A 15,778-nucleotide genomic window follows, 5' to 3' on the forward strand; every position below is an offset into this window, starting at 1 on the left:
CGACACGACCACATTTGTGTTCACAGCTGTGACGGCAGAATGTGTTTACGCTTGGACTAAACGCGAGCTGGCCGCGTGTGCCCGAGACGGGCTAGTGACAACGAACGGCAGTTTTGTTTTGAATGCGACGCCAAAAACGTGGCCGGAGAGGTTAAATGATTCTGGCGCAGCCCACACGTTGATTAAGTTCACCAGCAGCATCATGATGGACGTGTGATCTGTTACCGAGCATCTCAATAGTGAAAAATTTACAGAGATGCGGGTGTAATGACTAAAAGTGTCTCCAATGAAGACCCGCGTGTTTCAATGCGGGTCTTCATTGGAGACACTTTTGTCTCAAAAGTGTCTCCGAACGAAATGCGGCCACGTGCTCTGGATGTCAAGCCAACGACAGATGGCAGACTTGTTAATGGAATTTCTCGGCAACCTTAGGCAAGCTACTTTTCTTTATGTGGTAGTACTTGTGAAAACTATGTTGTAGCAAAATACCCCAGGAAACGTATTTGCTGTGACGAGAGGTTTTTCACTAAGTATCCAGGAAAAGTATTCGCTGTGGCAAGAGATTTTTCACGTTGCTTTCTATGGGCGGCTAATGGGAAATCAAAAATTATTTGTTGTGGCCAAAATATCGTTGTAGTGGGCTTCATTATAGCGAAATTCGACTAAAAAAATTCTGGGTCAGAGCGGGGATTAAACCCGAGTTGCTTGCATAGAAAGCAGGTGTTCTACCACACAGCCATGTGTCTGCTTGTGAAAAGAGTCAAAATAACTTACTCTGCTTGGAAATGAACTGAAAGTAGCTTTCCTGCTTTACAAACACACGAGTCCTGTATACACGCTTCACAATACAACCTGAGATATTGCAGTAATGCATGGTACAAGTGTACATTGCAATCGGGCGTCAGAACATGGGATTATCATGACTTCATGGTTTAAAGCCGGCCACCCACTACACAAAGCGCACACGTTACTGCTCCTATTCCCTTAAGGCCACATAGTGGGTGCATGGCACATTCAAAAAATTTTCATGCGCTGAGTGTTTGAAGTACGCACTAGAAACAGGATTCTTAACTTAACAGGTGCATAAAAACAGGTTCTTAACAGGTGCATAAAAACAACAAGATCTCCACAATACAACTTGAAAAATGACTACTTGTTAGAGGGCATTATCTGTACATGTCCTGTATCACTTCTGTGCACTTTTAAAATGCTAAGCCCAAACAAACTTCACAAAGCTGTCCATGCGAGCATAATAGAAACTACACATACAATGTGGCATAAGGCCATGCATTCAACTCTTAAAGACTAAGCTTAAGGGTACCGCAATTTTTTTCTGGACAACTAAACGGTCGTTGCCACTATTACTCCATTTGCGCAAGCAACTCTGTCTACACAAGCATCAGCTGAATTCCATTAACATGGTCCCCATTGTCAAAAGTCCCTGTCTGCATCTGTCGCAACACTGAGCAAGCAAGCAAGCAAGCAACCACACAGTAACTAAGAAAGGTTGAGAGAACATTTAATTCCATTCTAGGGTTTTACGTGCCAGAACCACAATAAGGGATGCTGTATTAGGGAGGACTGGATGGATCATGGCCACCTATGCACTTAAATCTCAGGTATTTGCACCTGCACCTTAATCAGCATTTCGATATTCGATCCCAACTGAACTAATGATGCCATGATTGGTATCCAAACCCGCAACCACAAGCTTAGAAGCCTGACGTCCTAGCCACTAACCTTTCACATCGAGTAATGCTATTAGTACATTTAATACAGAAAGAGAACTCTGAGGCCTCATTCTTTTTAGGTGGGCACAACCTCAACAAAAACTTGTAGATAATGAAGCCAAAAAAGGCATGGAACTGAATCTGCAGGTTCGGTCTCTGCCGATAGCAAGTTGTCTTTTCGTTCACTTTACTTTCTTCGCACCTACATTACAATCTATGCAATACACCTAAATACTGCACATTATATGTTCCTTAACTTCATTATCTGCTTATTTTCATTACGGTTCTTAGTTATTACATTCAGTAGCATTACATTTAGTAAGAGATAAGGGCAAAGCTCCATAAAATAAACCCGTTTCACTTGGGAAAGGTTGGATAGAGTCAACTGTGGTCGAGTTTACAAAAAAGAGACACTGAGTCAATATGTCCGTCTTTAGGGACAGCCCTTAGGAGCTCACTGTTCGGGCTCATCACAGGATCTGCGGCTTTAACATTTCATGCAAGAGATACTGCATTGCGACGATTACTTCTTGTGAACGATGCATTCAATGCAAGTCTTGATCACGCAAGGCCAGAAAATTCCACCCCTCTGCCTCTGCTATGACGCACATCAATATTCTCTTAAAAACATGTCAGGCTGTCACAAACCGAGCGCTCAAAAAAGGGCGCGCCGCCAAATTCTCACGACGAAGCGCCGAGAGGTCAAGGATAAAAAAAAGAAAACAAGCATCCAAAGACTCCCCGGGTGCCCGAACCTTTCCCCTCGGAAGCATAGGTTCGCCGTTGAACCTCCTCGCATCGGCGGCCGAGCAAGCCCTGGAAATTTCTCGATGGAAAGGGGCGTGGTGATGCAGGGTTGCGTCATCCGTCGCGGACGGCCCTCGTACCATCTCGCGCTTTCCCCCAGCCTTCGCTGTGCATCGCGCCGACGAAATGATGAGAACTTTCTGGAATCTCGCGCGGAAGGTATTTAATCGAGCAGCCGAGATGGGAGATCAGCAGAAGAAGGAAGTTAACGCCAGAGAGCGTACGATATTCCACCGTATCTGTCGTCGAAGATTTTGTCCTTAGTGACAAAGCAGCAGAAGAAGGAAGTTAGCGCTGGAGTGCGTTGGGTATCCCGCCGCGTCAGTCGGTGAATGTTTTGTCCTTAGTGACAAAGCAGGAGAAGAAGAAAGTATGCGCCAGAGTGCGTAGGGTGTTCCGCCTTGTGGGCGAAGCCTTTTGTCTTCCGTGACAAAGGAGGAGAAGAAGAGGATTTCCACCTGAGGGGTGAAGGCTCGAGCTACAGCCAAGAGAGTGTGCCTACCGCTATCGAACGAAGACGCGTGGCAACAGCTGCGTGTGTGAAGCCCACGTGTTTCCGGCGAAGAAGTTTGAAGCTTGGAGAGTGGCCATTTGAAGACGCGAGGTTTCCTAGAAGAGAAACTTCGGGGGCAGTGAAACGACAACAACGCTGGACTTTGAGTGAGTGATTCTTGGAAGAGTATCATCCAGACTTTTGTTCCAAGAACTTTGGACTGAATAAGTTTTCCAACTCTATAGTCTTTAAGTGTCTTGGTTGTTCGATGCATGCGACTGCATTCTAGTGCGTATTGTTGTCTGTGTCCGTTGTTTCGAGTGTGGCTGATTGTACTGTGTAGTACGTTGTTTGATTGGCGACATATTGTATTCAACTATTGTCGAGTGTGTATACTTGTGTATCGTTTGATCTGCCGTAACTGAGAATATAATTTTGTTTTGTTTATCAGCTCTCGGCTCTGACTTGTTCTTTGGGCCACAGCCGGCGTCCGCTGGCGCGCCAAATAGGACCACTTCTAAATTGTCCACGCTTTCGTGGTTCGGTTCGGGGGGCCGATACTTCGGCCCTTGGAATTAGCCCGGTGATCGCCTCCTGAATTAACGGGACCTGTGGCACAGGCCCTTTCTGAAACGCCGAAACAGAAATACTGCGTGTATAGCCTGAAAACTACATACGAGAAGGGAAAACGAAACACAGGGAAGAAACACATTACCACCTCAGTCTGCATGGGGCTCTCCAAGGCCTGCTTGTCCTCGCTGCCGCTGTTCTCGCCGTCAACGTAGGCAGTGCACAGCTGGACCTGCTCTGCAAGCCTGGCATTGCGCAGACTGCGAGCATGCTGCTCAGATTCCGTCAGCTCCGAGGTGGCTGGCAGGTTGGCCCGAATAAAGAGCACTGGTGTTTTCGGAGCGATTCGCTTCAGCTCATACAAGTCCGCAAGTTCCTGTAAAGAAAGCAAGAGAAAACATCTTGCACCAGTTGGGACAATCGTAGTTAGGATTACAAAACTAAACGTAAGCATTGCGCAGGTCTTGCCGTTGGGAGATGATGCGAAAACTCGCCGAATGCATGCTTTTGCTTTAAATATTCTAACGAATAAACATGGAGGGACATGTAAGTGAACAGATTACATTTGCTTGCTCTCTGTGCCCCAGAAAACACAAAAGCGGCAATCTAATACATCAAACCCGCTTGCCCAAAGTTAACTACATAACCTGTGTCTGCATATCCACAGTCCTTGTTTGCTGGGCTTTACCCATTAGTACTACTCCTCCAGATACTGTGCCTCCACGGTTCACCAGACACACAAGCCTCTACAGTTGAACATGTGGGCTGCTGACCTTCTCCGTGAAAGCTTCCTCCGCAAAGGCGTACAACAGCAGCGGAGTGCAGCCTTCGGTGGCCCGGCGATAAGTCTGTTCGAAGGAAAGGGTGTCATTGCACGGCGTGGCCACAACCTGCACCTCGTCCCGAAGCAGCGGGTGCTTCATGCGTATCTCCAAGGCAGCAGCGCTAAGGGCCGGATCCTTGCGCGCCTCGCCCTAGGAGGCAAGCAAAGGATTGCGAGGTTGCACATCAAGAAGAAAATGCCGTAACTTGAGCACAAAATACCACACATATGGAGTTAAAGATGGACACATGTACGATAGATGGTGTCAGAGCTTAGTTAAAATGATGTGGTAACAAGGAGCCCAAGCACCAACTGTAGTCAATTTGAACAACTTGAAGATACAATGCTTATAGTCACCACTAATCTTATGATAATATTTTTCATTGCATGAAACTACAGTAGACTCATTAAATGCAACCAGGAGGGACCAGCAAAATATGTACACTTGAACAGGAGCTCCGTTTAACGAGAGATGAACAGGGGTGCTGTATTCAGATGAGAAATCAATCATGTTACGAGCAGTTCCATATAACAGCTTCACATTTACAGAGAGTCTGCTGTACATTAGTGCATTACGTTGTTGATCACTTCTTAAATATCCACTCTTGCCACTTTTGATGTTAGCTTCAAGACAAATAGCAACTGGAGTGACTGGTATGCAACAAAAGAGACAGTAAGGCAGTCTTAGCAGTCCTTGTGAATCACCCATGCAAACATTGTATTTTTAAGGAGAGCCATAATTAGCAAAGAGAGATGCAGCATGCAATATTGATGGAAGTAAAAGCGATCCAGAGTCTTCTAATCACATACCTCAACCTCGAGGTCGGCCCGTGGAATTGTCCTCCAAGGCTGGTCGTAGGCAGCCAAGTGCTCCACCAGCTCTAGACTATTGGGCAAGGCCAGGCTAATTTCCGTCTGGTTACCCGCCGAGAAACGAACCTGCGAGGATTACACACGGCACCACATTGGCCCAGTTTCCAACAAATAGAGAGAAAAAAAAAAAGATTGATTCAGCAGAACTGACCAACTATCTTATGCAATGTACCAGTTTTTTTTTTTTCTGCTTTTTTCAGCAGACCATTTTCCCTAATTGTGAAATCTGCGGCACATTATACCAAGCGATGCCTGTTCCTTTACTGTAGTTTCAAGGATGGGGACATCCACAGCAAACTTCGGCTTAGTAGATTTTCAAGCAACAGCTGCTTTCACTGTGCATGTGGAGAGAACTGCGCTTTGTTGAAGGCTAACTGCTACAAAATTTCACTGAGGTTTAATGATTAAGAGGCATGCCATAGCGAAGTGCTCTAGAAATTTGGAATACCTGATGCATTCTTTAATGTGCACTGACATCGCACAGCCCACGAGCCTCTAGCTTTTCGCCTCCACCTAAATGCAACCGCCGTGGCCAAGGTTTAACCTACGATCTTTGGGCCAACAGCTGAACACTTTAGCCATTGTTTTAGAGGCGAACAGGGCAAATGAACAGGATGCAAGAAGCCAACAAACAAAAAGAGACTTCTGGAGCCTGTTTTTTGCCTTCTTGGGTCCCGTTACTTTGCATTGTCATTGTTATTGAAATGAGCAGTTGGAATTGCACTAACGGCATGGTGCCACTAAAACGAGACTATCTTTCAAATTAGATGTGTCCTTGGCACGAAAGAATCATACAACGTTTCTAGAACACTTCAGCAATAAATCCACGCCAAATTATTTTGGTGTCCCTTTGACAGTGAGCGCTTAGTAATATCAATAGCCCAATCATTGTAACAACAACAACAAAAAAATCACTGATAGAGAGAGAGAGGCAGGTTTATTTACAAAAAGTCGGAGAGGTCAGCCTAAGCGATACTGCCCAATGCAAATTCTGAGCGTAGCGTCTTGTTGGGGCAAGGCCAACTGTGTCAAGTTATCACTTGCCACTAAGTTTTGACTATGCCGTAAACCAATTTTTGTGAAGCAAGGCAGCACCCACCATGCCATTATTCATCTTTTTGACTGTTAGCGAGGTACTCGCCACGCTTCTGTAAGGTATTGTGCACAACTTGTTGAAGCTGCATGGGGCTGATGACAAAGAATTATGGCCGGGCACTTTGCAGTGAGTGGGAAGCATTAAACCACACACTTGTGCAATCAGCATTGTATGATGAGCTGTTATTTTACTCTTCTTCCGCGCTATATTACATAGGTATTGTGATGTATTACATATATAATGAAGAAGGAAGACGTTAATACTATGGGCTAAACTGTCATCACCACGAAAAGAAGGCACGAGATCGGCGATCGAGCACCATCATTTTGGTCTACCTGCAATCTTTTCGAGCTACCACCCGCTTGGTTGGCTCGTTTAATAAACCCCCATTACATTACATTTCATTACATTGCCTGACCTGACGCCTGTATGGGGTCTTTCTGCATACTACCTTCAAGCACCAGTGTGTTTCTGTGATTTGACGATTGATAAGGGGGGTTTTATGTCCCAAAACCACCATACGATTATGGCAGACGCTGTAGTAGAGGGCTCCAGAAATTTTGACCACCTGGGGGTTCTTCAGTGTGCACCCAAATCAGAACATATGGGCCGACAGCATTTTCACCTCCATTGAAGTGTGGTTCTTAGGTAGAATGCTCAACTGCTACGCAGAGGGCCTGGATTCAAATCTTATTCGATCTTGGGCATATGTTTTTCTTTTTTTTATCTATCAGTTATGCCAATGACTACGATGCCGCTTGACGCAAGAATGGGCACGTGACAGTTGATCTCTACAACTCACCATCCTCCAGGTGAGCTGGCTCTCATCCCCAACCGGTGAGGTGACCGGCAGGACAGACTGGCCAAACAGTTCGTTGACCACCCGCGCCTTGGCCCAGCAGCTGTGGCCGAGAACCACTAAGGCGACGGGCTGCATTACGGTGCGACCAATGAATTGGTCGTCGGTCTCGTTCAGGCGCAGCTGGGCTAGTTGGTCTACAAAATGAAATGGGGATATGAAACATGTCAACAACACATAGAGACCATTCTACATACAGAGGCAGTGTTGAGAGTGCTTGCCAGTGTTGCTCTCTTTAGTCCTTGTTCCATACTGCACCCAACTTTTTGCATTCGGAATGAAACGTTACCAACCACCCCAAACAGCTGTCTTGCTATGTAGAGACCAGGCTGAATGACGGCACTAGTTGGTATAATCGAAGGAAACCTGAGCATCCGAGGCAGGTGCCACTTACACTACCACGATACAGCCATCGACTTTGTAAGAACTTTACTACAAGGCACTGCTGGTTAACCTAATAATATATAGGGTTTTCTATTTCAAAACAACTATACAAGTATGAGAGATGATGTAGTGGAGGGCTCCAGACATTTTGACCACCGAGCGTTCCTGAACTTCTGCTGGTTAACCTAGGACCAAGGCAAATCAAAAAGTGCGGTGGCAGGTTCACAAAATTTTGAGAGGCACAAATTTGTTGCATCAGAAAGCAGTGCACATAGAAAAAAAATACCAGACAGCAATGCGTTTCAGTAATGTGCCACTGTAGGAAATGCACATATATACCCCATAAATTGAATGGGGGGGGCATAGCCCCCATGGTAGCTCAGTTGGAAGAGCATCGGACGCATTATTCGAAGGTCACAAGTTGTCCTTCCGTCCCAATTTCTTTCTTCACATTTACATTACAATTACTTCCGAGAACATCCCCTACACTTTCCTTGGCATAATTGTCAGTTAAACCTCATTAATACTTACTGTATCTAACAAAGAAAACAATTCCTTAAAATGTACACTTGTTTCCTTCATTCAGGAAACCAAGACGTGCAAAAGCTACTTACACGAAAAAATTGTGATAGAGACCTGCAACTAAAAATGTGCCTAACAAGCAAGCCCATGTTGCTTCAATGACAAACTGGAGGAGATAAAATACAAAAAATGACAAGATGCTAATCAGAACATGTTACGATATCGATTAGAAATTTCCATTTAGAATTGCAAGCTGGGATGAGACTTTCCAGACACTTTGAACACTTTGCCTGATACCCAATATGTCATTATTCAAGCTGGAAACAGATGAGTACTCTGCCTTTCCAGTAACTATTAAGGTTAGCAAGAAAATGATTACCAGCCAGAAAATGATGAGCAATTCAGTTTAGGAAGAAGTCAATTTAAACCTCAAAGGCTCAACCACAAAAAACATGGCAGCCTCAGCCCAATGCTATACTTAAGCTAAACTATTGCTGTGGTGAATAAAAAACTCGATCTAAAGCTGTTTTTTTCTTGGCCTCATAAATCAATAGTCCTGACATTCTTTGAGAACAAAAGAGTGTATTGTTAAGAACAAGCTGTGCCCACAGAAAGAAAAAGCTAACACATAAGCAAAAAATGTAACCTTACTCCAACTACATAATAAAAGCTTCAAAAGATATTTTTTGGCATGAAACACACGGATCAATTTTTTGAGGAATTTTTCGTAAAATATTTATGTTACTCCCTTAAAAGCATTGAGAGTGTGGAATACGTGAAGGAACAATTTTGGCAATATGAACAGGTGCATAAAAACCACAAGATCTCCGCAATGCAACTTGAAAAAAAAAATGACTACTTGTTAGAGGGCATTATCTGTACATGTCTGGTATCACTTCTGTGCACTTTTAAAATGCTAAGCCCAAACGAACTTCACAAAGCTGTCCATAGGAACATAATAGAAATTACACAATGTGGCATAAGGCCATGCACCAATTTCATGAAATTACTGTTGTTTTCTAGCCTAACTTTCTGTGTTTTGAATCAGATGATCACTCTTATGTACTCCTTGCTCTATTTGAAAACAAGATCATACTTGTCACTGCTCTGAATTCCAATGTTATAAAGGGTCATTTAGTGATGTCCTGAAATGCTTTGATTCATGAAATGCCACAAGGTTGTCAGTTTTGAAGAAGCTCTTGAAGTAAAAACATTTATTTGATTGATTTGTGGGGTTTAACGTCCCAAAACCACCATATGATTATGAGAGACGCCGTAGTGGAGGGCTCCGGAAATTTGGACCACCTGGGGTTCTTTAACGTGCGCCCAAATCTAAGCACACGAGACTACAACATTTCCGCCTCCATCGGAATGAAGTAAAAACATCTACTAGGCATGTGTGACATCATCAGGTAAGAAGGTCTTTAATGGCAAGAAGGAGGGGTGGTCAGCCTGGAAAGCGGTTTCTAGCCTGCTACTCCTCATAGGGGTAAGGGAAAAGAAAAAGAAAGAGGGCATGATTAGGGGTGATTGTGAAATAGCCCAATGAGTCACTGCGTACACTGTCCAGTTCGGTGTAGGACACGCACAGAAGTCTCTACATTAGCTACATTAGCACATGCTCTAAAGACGGGAACCTAAACCTGTGTTGCTTAGAAATGCGAGCAAGCTGTTAGGGTTGTATTGGGCATGATCTACACATTCCCAAGCACCCAGAAGCTTCTCTTCCGAAAAGGGTCGGAAGTCTAGGCGATGTGTGAGGCACTTTAGAGATTGTCTTTTGACCAGGTAAGTAGTGCGAATTCCAAGCGGAGTGCTCCAATGAGCAATCTCTGTTGATTTGTGAAGTCATTATGATGGTGCTGGCATGCAGATGCACAGCTGAGAACGGAACATATCCTACAAAAGTTGCCAACGCCAAGGTTCATGCCGAGCACTGTGCTTAATTGTTCAAGGCACACTCTCTGTACCTCAAATCCACCAGTTGATGACCATATGCAACTCATGGCACACCGTACAACAGCTGTAAGAATAGCATTACTGAAATTTGAGCTTGTTGGTGCAAACAGATGACAAAAATAGCACTGAACGAACGGGGACATAAGAAGAATAGCGCCTGTTTTGCGTGTCTTCTTGTGTACCCGTTTATTTACCACTAGTTTTCTCATCATCAGCTGTAAGAAGCTTGTCTCAGCCTGTGATTAGACAATATGAAAGGAACCTCGATTGACTCCTTCATTCATTGCTGTTTACAAGTGTCTGCTTCTCGTATCGGTCAATTACTAATCAATGTCAACATGTGAAAGATTTTTCCTGGTGAAAGAGAAGGACTGACAGCTTCTCATTTTGTCCAGACAAAAGATTTCCACGAACTCTCTATACAACAGCAGCGGGCTCCAAGCATGAACACAACAATTTACACTACAGGTAAAATGAGAGAAAGCGAAAACAGCATTGGCGTCAAACGAATGACGTTCATAGCTGCTCATTCTTTGAAAACTGCGGCCCAAGACAATGAGGACGTTTATTTCCATACCAGGTCAAAGCAAGCTCGTAGATGTGACGCACAACGTGCCAGAGCTAGGCGGCTATAAGCGTAGCTACCAAAGAAGCTGATAAGGGCGCAGTTCGCCCCGCCTTTTTCAGTATATCTAATCGCTGTACCAGCAGGGGCCCTCATTCGCTAACGCTCCTCTGACCGGGGGTGATTTCTCCGTCGATTACACGAACTTGGGCCAGATAACATCGTACCAGTTCCAACCAACCACGGCTGCGCACGCACTGAGGCAAGTGGACTACCGATCCGAGCTGGATGAAGAAAAGCTGCGAGTCCCGCGCAGCCCTTTAAAGGGAGAGGGGTGTTCGATCAACCGCTGCATGGAGGCAAGCCTCACAAAAAGATCAGCGGATCATAGTGGGCGAACCTATCAGTCTTCTGAAAAGGTCCAGCCCGCTCTCGCTACTCGTAACTCTCACTACACTGCACGGAACTAGTGGGACGGAGATGACGTACTCAACATGGCGAAAAGAGCACGAAAAGACTAAAGACACGGAAGATATGCTGCTGTCTGTCTAAGTTCGCGGCGCAAAAAGAAAAAAAAAAATTGGAGGAACGGACGATACGCTGTAGTGGGCGAGCACGGATACGTAAATCGCACGTTCGCTTTTTATGATGCAAGCAGCGTCGCTTGTGTGCGCGATGACTGGCACTTGCCGAGAAAAATCGGAGAATGGGCCACTCTGGAAATTTTCTGACGCAAAAGGAATAAAATGGACACACAAGCCCAACATCGCTGATCGTAAAGTTATCGGAAGAGCTAAACCAACACCTAGCTGTACGCACTTAACATTTCGCGCGCACACAAGTAGCTAAATGTGCGGACGCAGGCGCCAACTGAAAACTCGTGACATTTATTACACGAGGTGCTCATGTGCATCCGACGCACACACGACTTTGCCCCGCCTCTGTTGTCAAACACGGCAGAGGTCGTAAAGCAAGAGAGGGGAAAAAAATAACATGCGCGCGGGACTGTCAACGGGTGCGCGTGATAACGGTTTATGACGAGGAAGCACGGCGAGGCACTCTCAGAAACAACTGCAAGAAGGTAAAGAATAAAGCGAAAATAAACACAGCGAGCGCAAGGCGCTGCGCCGCACGCACGCGCAACAGGTGATTGGACGGCTGCGAGGAGCAACTCACGAAGGTGATTAAAAAACAACAAAAGAAAAGCGCGGCTCCTTGCGTTACTAGCGGGAAATACCGGTAGAATGACAGCACATGCACACTTCACCATCAAATAGGCTCGGCGATTAACGGAGCAATGTAGGAAGGAATACTGAAGCGAAAACGCGAGCATCTGCAGCGAAACACACAGCCACGACTGCTGCACTGCTTGCTCCACGCAACTCACCTTCGCTGAAATAGCCGCACTTGGCGATGTCGTCGAGCGACGCCTTGGTGTCTCTCCATATCCGACGCAGGTACTTGCTGTTCTTGGCGAACTTGGCAAACTCGCCGGGCAGATTCGCCGACATCTTTCTCCTACGGCCGGATCTCTTCATTTGCACTCGTAGTCGGGAACGGCAGCCGAGAAAAACTTTCGAGGCGCACGGCCCCCTCCCCGCACAGCTGAGCGATAAGCCTAACTTCTCGTACGTCACGCAGGAAGCGACGTCATGGGCGTGGCGATTCCCACGTGACCTGCAACAAAAACGAAACCGAATCTGTCAAGAGATCGCTCCGCTGGTAACGCACGCACGCGCACGCTTCCTTGTCGCCAGCTTTTGAAGGTCGCGCCGGCAAGATTGCTTTCGTTTTGTTTTTACTGGAGTGTACTAGTTGATGCGCTCTTTCAGCCTCTGTCTCTCTTTTCCCGGCATACGCACTCTCCACAAACAAGTGGCGCGAACAGGGAAGGCGCGCGAGCCGGATTTCTCCGCTCGCTAGCGGAGTGAGCAGTACGAGTGCTCATCGCTGGTTCGTTCAGGCTTGAATTAGACGAGCACTGGAATAAAATTACAGAGCAGAAAATAAATTTTCAGTTTTTTTCTTTGAGAAAAAAAGGGAACGTTCACTCAATAACAACGGGCTATGTTGCCGTACGCCACAGGGTCCTGAAGATGTTCTGTGCTTACGTGGTTTTAGGGAACCTACGCATACAAGGCGACTGCAATGTAAACATTTAGCATGAACACTAGCGCATACGACAGTAGGTAGTCATTCTATTAAACAACGCAACCAGTTTATACAGTCACGTTCAATATGAGTCACAACAAGCTGCCAGCACTCAAAATGGCGCCAACAAAGTGGCACCTACATAAAAAAAATATGGTGAGACTAACTATGTCCATGAGCGGTACCTTCTGAGCCAAGTTAGCATTTGTTGGTGTGATTGTTCAGGCTTAGGGTCACTTTAACCACAGCCAGCGTGTTGCAACTCGTGTTTGGAGTGACTGTACCTCTAATTTCTACCTATAATGATGTCAGCTTCCCTCACATACACTTTTTGCGGCTGAATAGATAAAGTACGCACTAGAGGTGTGAAGAGTGAGGGTACAGCGGATCTGGTTCTCTTCCCTTGCTCCTCACCCTCACACCCATTTTCCACCACTTGCATACTGTACAAGGCTATGCTATGATATACTTCACTCTGCCCCGTCCTTTGTCTTCCTCACCCTAACTTCACCTTCCCACCAGTTGCTATTCATTCTTGAAAGAATGCGCTAATGAAACAGACACAAAAAGACTATGCGCAGACTGCGAACTTCCTTTACTTTCTTTGTGTCTTTGTTTCTGCGCACGTGCTGTCCTCTACTTTCTTTGTGTCTGTTTCATTGGCGCAGTTAAACATTTTAAGAATGAACATATCAACCAACTATCCCAACTTTGCGTTCTTCAGCAGCTATGCTATGCTGCACTTGCACGGTTGCGCTGAGTTTCGAGTTGTCACTGCTGGAACTCAAGCTCAAGTAGCCCCGCTGTTAAAACAAAGACCAGGCAAGCATTTAAAGAAATAACCTTAATGCCCGGAGCTGGGGCATCGGAAAAAGGTGAATTGTTTGCTGATTGGTATTCTGATACCTCCTAACACAATGACTGGAATAGGGTACTGTTAGGAACAAATTTTATAGCAGGAAATGGATCGAAGCAGCCTGCTTCGACAGCAAGTGAAATGACCAGGCCAGCGCTTTCATCGCGCGCCACTGCTACATCCTTATGTACAAAACGTAACTATACACTGAGATATCAGCCAACCTTCCGTGTGAGCTCACCGCACCGCGCTCGCTTTCGCCGTTTGGTGTCGAACAGCACTGCCTTCCGGGAACTGCACTTTCAAAGCGCCCAACTAAATCCCGGCGAGTGCTGGCTCAGTGCGTGCGTACGTTTTTATTCACTCGCTGCAGCTGCGTGAACGGATAAAGTAGGCAAACAGTCTGCCAGGACACATGCATACACGACTGCGCCCGGTCCGTCACGACGTGCCTCGTCGGCCGTTGTCTTGAACGTAGGGGCATCCCGCACTAGCACCCCCCGGACAGTTTGTGAGCGTAGGTGTTTTAATTTTTTTTCCTCGGAATAAGCGGAACAACAAAGTACACTTGAAGAGGCCCTGAAACACTTTTCCAAGTATTTATGGAATTAATTCACTAACAGAGCTTATCATGTAACGAATTCAACGCCGCAAAAATTTTAGGAATCCGTCCAGTACGAGCGGAGTACCAAACAATTGTCGCACGCTGCAATCGCATTCGCTCATCTCTTGTCCTGGCGAACGCGTTGGAGACTAAGCAGGGAGGGATGGCAGGGGCAAAGAAAATACGTCACGCGCACCTCGTGACCTTGAGAACTTTTTCTTTTCATCGAATACGCGGCATTTCCCGCGTAATCATGCGCGCACGCGTGGACAAGTCGCGGCCTCCCGTGGCGATCCCTGTAACGACCGAGCGCGCCATGTTCGAATCAGCCAATGACTGATAGATGGTCTTCTACGCGCGATTTTTGAGCGTCTCCGTCATTTCTCGAGAGAAGAGAAAACAATTTTTAGATAACTGATAATTTATTCTGAATTCCAGGTCACGTGCTGCACTATTTTATTTGGCTCGCGTGTTTTCGGGAGCGTCTACTACCGACCGGCAGCATTTTCTGACCATGCTCAGAAAGAGTTGCCGGGCCCCTTTAACCACTCGGGTTCAATGACGAGAGAGTGGTTTCTTTCTTGCCTTCACCATCCTTCTGACAGGCGCTATTTCCTCCTCGCCGCTTCTTACTTCGTAACACACGGGGGAAACGTCCGCACTAAGTGCTGAGCAGCCTATAAGGGTTTCGCGTTTTTCGTTCACAGAAAGCGAAGTGAAATCAGGAGAGCTATTCCCGTGGCGTCCGATTCGTGGCCATGCCCAATTAGACCTCCCCTGATTGGCTGGAGCGCGCCACCCGTTTGCGGTCTTTTTTCCACAACGTCGTTTTGACGCCACGCCGCTTTCACAGCTCTCGACACGAATGAGGAAGACCGAATGCGTTTCACCACAACAAATGCTGCCTCCATAGATACACTTGTAGACGCACGCCGTGCAGAGAGGCTAATCACATTAGCCCTAGAATGAGGTTTAACGTGGCCGCCCATCTGATGCCCCTAAAAGATCTGTACGCATTCTTCGGATCGCTATACAAACATCTCAACAACTTCATTCGCACGCGCAGACTTGTAAAGTTTGTTTAAAAGTCTTGTTATCGTACATTTCGTCTACTTAAATCATTTTTTCTCTGGGATTGTGCTGGCGGGTTCGGTGCGCCGACGTGGTCAAGCGCGCCATGACGTCACGACTCACCGTTTTTTTTTTTTTGCGTACCTAAACGCGCTCCGGCGAATTAGACATCAGACGGTAGGCACGCGATACACGACGGACCTAGGTGTGCGGCTGCTTGGCAAAGCAGTCAACTCGAAACTGATCTCTCTCGTTACATATGGACCAATCGCACGCTTACTTCCTCGTGACGTCACAGGCTGCTGGAGTCAAGAATTATGCCGAGAACACGGGAAATACCAGGAAAGAAAATAGCGCTCCTGTCCTTTGTATTTTCAGAGGTTGTTCGGAAGGTTACCTATACCGGAAGGTATAT

General features: G+C 46.1%; 1 protein-coding gene across 9 annotated transcripts in view; it reads right to left on the reverse strand.

The window, feature by feature from the left end:
* The window catches only part of LOC119174454 (dual serine/threonine and tyrosine protein kinase), a 120,841-nt gene that overhangs the window by 20,414 nt on the left and 84,649 nt on the right, over positions 1 to 15,778 (reverse strand). For 8 of the 9 annotated variants that reach the window (XM_075895615.1, XM_075895616.1, XM_075895613.1 and 5 more), the window contains exons 2-6: positions 12,069 to 12,358; positions 7,195 to 7,388; positions 5,234 to 5,362; positions 4,374 to 4,574; positions 3,746 to 3,976 (exon numbers count right to left, since the gene is read on the reverse strand). In XM_075895615.1, the coding sequence (XP_075751730.1) occupies positions 3,746 to 3,976; positions 4,374 to 4,574; positions 5,234 to 5,362; positions 7,195 to 7,388; positions 12,069 to 12,219 (906 nt within the window). In that variant the 5' untranslated portion in view covers positions 12,220 to 12,358. The remainder of the gene's footprint in view (positions 1 to 3,745; positions 3,977 to 4,373; positions 4,575 to 5,233; positions 5,363 to 7,194; positions 7,389 to 12,068; positions 12,359 to 15,778) is intronic. The other variant, XM_075895611.1, reaches the window with a different exon arrangement.

Source organism: Rhipicephalus microplus, chromosome 5 (genome assembly GCF_043290135.1).
Source record: "Rhipicephalus microplus isolate Deutch F79 chromosome 5, USDA_Rmic, whole genome shotgun sequence".
NCBI lineage: Eukaryota > Metazoa > Arthropoda > Arachnida > Ixodida > Ixodidae > Rhipicephalus > Rhipicephalus microplus.